This window comes from Etheostoma spectabile, chromosome 13 (genome assembly GCF_008692095.1).
Source record: "Etheostoma spectabile isolate EspeVRDwgs_2016 chromosome 13, UIUC_Espe_1.0, whole genome shotgun sequence".
NCBI lineage: Eukaryota > Metazoa > Chordata > Actinopteri > Perciformes > Percidae > Etheostoma > Etheostoma spectabile.
Window position 1 is genome coordinate 9,606,927 of NC_045745.1, and position 6,334 is coordinate 9,613,260.

The following is a 6,334-nucleotide window of genomic DNA, read 5'->3' on the forward strand; positions in this document are numbered from 1 at the left end:
TTGACAACGTCAAAAAAAGTGACAAATATTGGAAAAATTGTCAAAAGTGTTTAAAAAAAAGAGACAAAAACGTAAGAAAAAGTTAAAGATATCGATATAAAGCGTCAACAAAAGTGTTGATTTTCAATTTGGACGGGAAGACAACACGAGGGTTAATTTTGGATTTCCTTAAAGCTGAGGTGTAACATTAGACAGCCGATCACACACGGGTTTTCACTACGGTCCTCCACTGCTTTGCTTTCAAATTTTCCTGATCCGTCCCAAAAAAACAGGAACCGGTGAAGTGCATTCTGTTTTTACGCCATGAAACTGTGTTGTTATTTTTAGTCTTGCCTACTCTTTTTTTTTTTTTGTGTTTTAATTTTGCTTTGTGAAACACTTTGGGCTGCATGCTTACATGAAAAGGGCTATACAAATACAAAAAGTTGAGTTGTATTTAACCGTAGTACGAAATCCAGACACTTGAAGTACAAAAAACACAAATCCTAGAATACACAAAACATTTCTTTACCTTTTTTTTTATTTTATTTATTTTTTTAACTCAAATCTGACAAATTCAACCTTTTTAGCTCCGTACCAGAAGTAGAATATAAACCGCCGTGAGCGTGATTGTGACCGTGCTGTTTCATCCTGTTCAAGGTACAAAGACGGGATGATCGTGCTGATCGACGTGAGCAAGAAAGGCGAGGTGACGCACCGTCTCCGCGGACACGAGGACGAGATCCACTCGCTGGCGTGGTCGCCCCTGACCGGCGAGGACGCCTTCTACAGCAGACCGGAGGACAGCGAAGGTAACATACCGCAGCCTGCGTTGGTTTGGTGCATGACGGCTATTTGGTTTTTCTGTTGCAATCAGTGCGTTTACATGCAGTTTAAAAACTGTTATTTTAAGGTTAAAAGGTTAAGGTTATGGTCTCAGGTTAATATAATTTAAATTATGCTACCGACTCTTGCTTCTTTGCTCTAATTACACATTCAACTTAATTTTTAACGTCACTTACACCGCAATATTGTTTCTCTTATCATGGCAACCGCACTTTAAAATTCCTTTTGTTTGACGGCATTTTACTTACTCAGTCTACCATATTTTCATTGTCTATTTCTTGCCTTTGTATTTCTTTCGTGCTTACTTGTTTGTGTGTTATTGTTGTTTTTTGCTGTTGCTGCTATGCTGCTACTGTAACGACAGAATTTCCCCGTCGTGGGATGAATAAAGTCTAATCTAATCTAATCTTAAAACAATACCCCGATTTCTCAAAAACCATGTAAACCCCTTACCCTGGTTCTCATAATCCCTGGTTACCTGAGGTAGAGAACGCCTTCACTAACCGGGGCATCCCTGCATACACCTTAACCGGGCTGTGGTCAGGTTAAACTGCCCGTCCCCACTCCGCTTGAATGGTTTTTGAACTGATACAATTTAATTTAATTTATAGTATCAAATCATAACGAGTTATCTCAAGACACTTTATAGATGGAGTTTTTTTGTAAAAAGTGCATTTTTAATTTATTTTTATGTTGTTAATTTACACATGTACAAATTCAACAGATGAATATATACATAATCCACACAAGATCAGATGGCTAGAGGCCAACTAACTCCTCAGAGGGGCTTAAACTTGGCACTCTACAATGCACACTCCAGATAAAGTAGTAAACTAAAACACTATACATACATAAGTAAAGAGCTGAAAGCCGAAATTACCCACGCTATCAAATCCACAGTATAAATACAAAGGGTAAAATAATATTAGGAGTTACGTGAGTTCTTTTGATCGCAACAGTGACAAAAACAAGCCTTTTAACAGCTTTCCTAAATTGTGTGTGAAGTGCTGGCTTTGAAAAACTCTGGTGGCGAAGCGTTCCATATCCCTGAACCTCTGTCGTTTAAACCACACTGAAGACGACAGTGAAGGAGTTTAAATACCTTAGGGTCTTGTTCGCGAGTAAAGGGACCATGGAGTGGGAGATTGGTTGGAGAATTGGTGAACGGGGGGGTATTACATTCAGTTTATCGCACCGTTTTGACGAAAAAAGAGAGCTGAGCCAGAAGGCAAAGATCTCCATCTACCGGTCAGTTTTGGTTCCTACCTTCACCTGGTCATGAAGGCTGGGTCATGACTGAAAGAACCAGGTCCAGGGTACAAAATGGGTTTCCTCAGGAGGGTGGCTGGCGTCTCCCTTAGAGATCGGATGAGAAGCTCAGTCAGCTCGGAGTAGAGCCGCTGCTCCTTCGCGTCGAAAGGAGCCAGTTGAGGTGGTTCGGACATCTGGTTAAGATGCCTCCTGGGCGCCTCCCTAGGGAGGTGTTCCAGGCACGTCCAGCTGGGAGGAGGCCTCGGGGAAGACCCAGGACTAGGTGGAGAGATTATATCTCCAACCTGGCCTGGGAACGCCTCAGGACCCCCCCTCCAGTGGGAGCTGGTTAATGTGGCGTGGGAAAAGTGAAGTTTGGGGTCCCCTGCTGGAGCTGCTGTCCCCACGACCCAATACTGGATAAGCGGACAAAGCTGGATGGTTGGAGTCAACATGTTTGACACGTAGGAGGCCGGAGTTTAACTTTTTGTTTGTTATCGTAGCGAACGGTGGAGTGGCGGCGGGAGACGCGGCTGGCTGCTATCTCGCGTCAGGGAGCAAAGACCAGACGATGAGGATCTGGAGCTTGACGAAGGGAAAAGGTGAGACATTCAGCAAATAGCCAGGATTTTGGGCTCATTCCTTATTTCCTCTTGACTTCTATTCATGTCAAGGTGGAAAAGCCTTTACAGGGTGTCCAGAGGTCATTAAGAGGCCCCAAAACATCTCTTTACATACATAAAACATCGTATTATATTGTATATATTATTGAACACTAATATAATTTATGTGACAAAAGTGCTGGTTCAGTCATGTTATCATTTGTTAATTTGTTAAAGATTACAATTTTACTGTTCTGTTTTTTTTTTATTCTGGTCTAGTATTGTTTTTATTTATTCAATTATTTAGGCACGTCTATTATTATACCATGCCATGCCAGTCATCCAACCATCGATACATCCATAAACCCCTGTAACGGTCTGTCATTTTCTGTGTGTGCGTTTGTGTGTGCGTGTGTGTGTGTGTGTGTGTGGTTTACCCTATATGTCACCTTTTTGTTGCACACTAGCTTCACAAACAAAACAAATTATAAAATAAAATGCCCCAAAACATATTGACCAATGAAGTGTTAATTTATACGAATTTCTTATCTTGATTTTTTTCAGACTTTATTCTTATGGCTCTTATTACTCTATACATTACAAAATTCCCCCCCATCCCCGGTCCCATTTACCCACCTACCCAACCACCCCTAAATTGACAGAATTGATGTCTGTCCTGTCACTCTTGAGCTCAAATGGAAATTTCATTGCACAAGAGTTGCTTTATACAGAAAAGAGATGGAAACTTCAAAAATTTACAATTCAAAATTGGACCACTGGTAAAACTTGATATAAAACGACTTCATAAAGATCGTAATTCAGACGATAGAAAAAAGCAGCTCAAATCCACAGAGGGAAAAAAAGTTGCCCTGCCGTTGTCCTTGCGTAAACACCGTAAACCTCTCTGTCTGCTCTCGTCTCCCGGCCCCCTGCAGCTGTGATGACTCTGAAGCTGCCGTACCTGAAGAAGAGAGGCCACGCGGTCGACCCCGGCGTCAAAGAGAGACTCTGGCTCCACGTCCACTGGCCGAGGGAACGACCCACTCAACTCGTGTCCAGCTGCTTCGGGTACGCACGCGTCTTCATCAGTCAGGCCATCAGAGCAAGCCCGATGCAACATGACACCAGCACAGCTCAGCAGCGGTTTTCAGGAGTTTTGGATTTGTGTGACCGTATTTTCCAGACTATAAGTCGCATCAGTCAAAAAATGCGTCATGAAGAGGGAAAAAAATATAGAAGTCGCACTGGACTATAAGTTGCATTTATTTATAAGTTTATTTCACAAAATCCAAGATTAAGAACAAACTTTGAATGTGGAAAGGCAAGTTATTCAACTACACAATGGCACACAAAACAACAGGCTGATTAAGTGTCCTGTATGTTAAGATAACACATTAACAGTTATTCAGCTACACAATAGCAAATAGAACATACCTGGGAGGCTGAATAGGATAAAGTAACATAACAAGTCAGCGAGTCCAACAAGCAAGTTACCGGCAAGTTTACAAAGCTCCTGATCTCATTCCACATCACTAGATCCATTGAATGTTTATTCCTTGGTTCACATCAGTCAGTATGAATTAACATTTAAAAACATATTAAATTCTATATATTTTTATATAAAAGTTACACCTGACTATAAGTCGCAGGACCAGCCAAACTATAAAAAAAAAGTGCAACTTAAAGTCCAGAAAATACGGTTGTTGCTTTGTGCGTTAAACCTTTGCTTTAGCTGGATAGTCTCCTGGGATCCGGATGTCGCTTTCTCACTTGTCCAGTGTGTGCGCGTCTTTCTCACTTGTCCTGTGTGTCCCCAGGGGTGAGTTGGTGATGTGGGACCTGACCAGGACAGGGAAGCAGAGGTGGACACTGTTTGGGACTTCTTCGGAGGGTCAGAACCACAGCCGGATCGTCTTCAACGTGAGTGCGGTCCGCCTGCAGGGCGACAGAGAGCTGCTCATCAGCACCTCCATGGACAGAGAGGTGGGTCGCCTTCTTTCTTCTAACACTCAACTGGAAAGATTACGTCTTTTTTTTCCTCCCTGTGTTTTCATTCATAATTACCAGGGGTCTCATTTATAAACGTGGCGTACGCACAAACACAGCCGAAAATGTAACATTTTGAATCAATGTAACATGATTGATTGCACACAACGCACTTTGGCGAGTACAAATCTCTACTTTCATTAATTTTGGGTCTTATTCAATTTTATAGCACTTGAAAAATAAAGTGAAGTGTTTTTGAAATAGTATTGAGTAAAAGTTGACATATTCCAGTCTGTGATTATCCATCAACCTCCATTCCTTTAATTTTAGTCTCAATAATTCCTAATTTCTGCTTTTCTAACTCAAACATTAGGTATAATTTCCTATAAATGAGGCTTATTGAAAATAAATTCCAAAAATAACTGTAAAACTAAAGTTACTAAGTTATTAAGTGTTGAAAACGTCAAAAAAAAAGTGACAAACATTGAAAAAAGGGACAAAAACGTAAGAAAACATTAAAAACATTGATAAAAAGTGTTGATTTTCAATTTTGACGGGAAGGCAACACAACAAGAAAGAGCCCTGACTTTGACTTTTTGACCCTGCAGATAAAATGCTGGGACCTGGCCTCCCTGGACTGCTGCTGGACTCTGCCCACCCTGGGCGGCTTTGTCTACGCCCTGGCCTTCTCCCCCGTGGGCGCGGGGTGTCTGGCGCTGGGCGTCGGCGACAACATGATCCGGGTGTGGAACACGCTGACCACCCAGAACCAGTACGACACCCGGTCCTTCTGGCAGGGCATCAAGTCAAAGGTCACGGCGGTAAGACGTTGGGTGTTTAAATCTCTGTGTGTTGACTTTATTTGTTGACTGGGGATTGGGGCTAGCCAATGTAGGGATATTATATTTATATATATTTTTTATTACACATGTTTTTTCCTGGTTTTAAAGGCTGCATTACAGTAAAGTGATGTAATTTCACCAGACTTAATAGCTGTTTTATTATATGCCTTTGTGGTGGAATTTCTAGGAACACCATCAAGTGTTATGATGAGACTAAAGGGAAATCATAGGTCACAGGACAGGTAGTCTCGCTTTGCCAGACCCTCCTCCAAAGCGGGCATGTTTGACCGTTAACCAACAATAATAATTTTGACTGACGAATACAACGAGTTAAACAGGTAAAAACAGTATTAATAAAACAAAAAGGAAAAGGTGAAAGACCACAGAAAACTGCTGTCAGCCGCTCACAACCCGACACATCTCTTAGGTTTGTGGAGAGGATTATTATCCAAAGGTTCAAGGTGCTCTAAGCAATGTCGCACGTATTTTAGGCTACAACATTTTTTGTCACAAACAGCAAACATCTCCTCACTATCTGCTAGCTGCCGGTCCCCAGAACACACTGTAAAAAATATCTCCTCAGTATCTGCTAGCTGCCGGTCCCCAGAACACACTGTAGAAAACATCTCCTAAGTATCTGCTAGCTGCCGGTCCCCAGAACACACTGTAAAAAACATTTCCTTACTATCTGCTAGCTGCCTGTCCCCAGAACACACTGTAAAAAACGCGGTCTCTGTAGACAGTCCAGGCTCCACAAACCCCAACAAAATCAACCTGCGGCAACCTGCACCGCCAAATGTAACAGTGTTTAAAGATTTGGGGATGGGG

The 6,334-nt window shown here is 42.0% G+C and overlaps 1 protein-coding gene across 1 annotated transcript in view; it reads left to right on the forward strand.

Moving 5' to 3' along the window:
• gemin5 (gem (nuclear organelle) associated protein 5) overlaps positions 1 to 6,334 on the forward strand; it is a 26,236-nt gene that overhangs the window by 2,467 nt on the left and 17,435 nt on the right. The window contains 5 exon segments of the mRNA XM_032534669.1: positions 640 to 791; positions 2,580 to 2,678; positions 3,614 to 3,746; positions 4,496 to 4,661; positions 5,273 to 5,485. Coding sequence (XP_032390560.1) covers positions 640 to 791; positions 2,580 to 2,678; positions 3,614 to 3,746; positions 4,496 to 4,661; positions 5,273 to 5,485 — 763 coding nt within the window.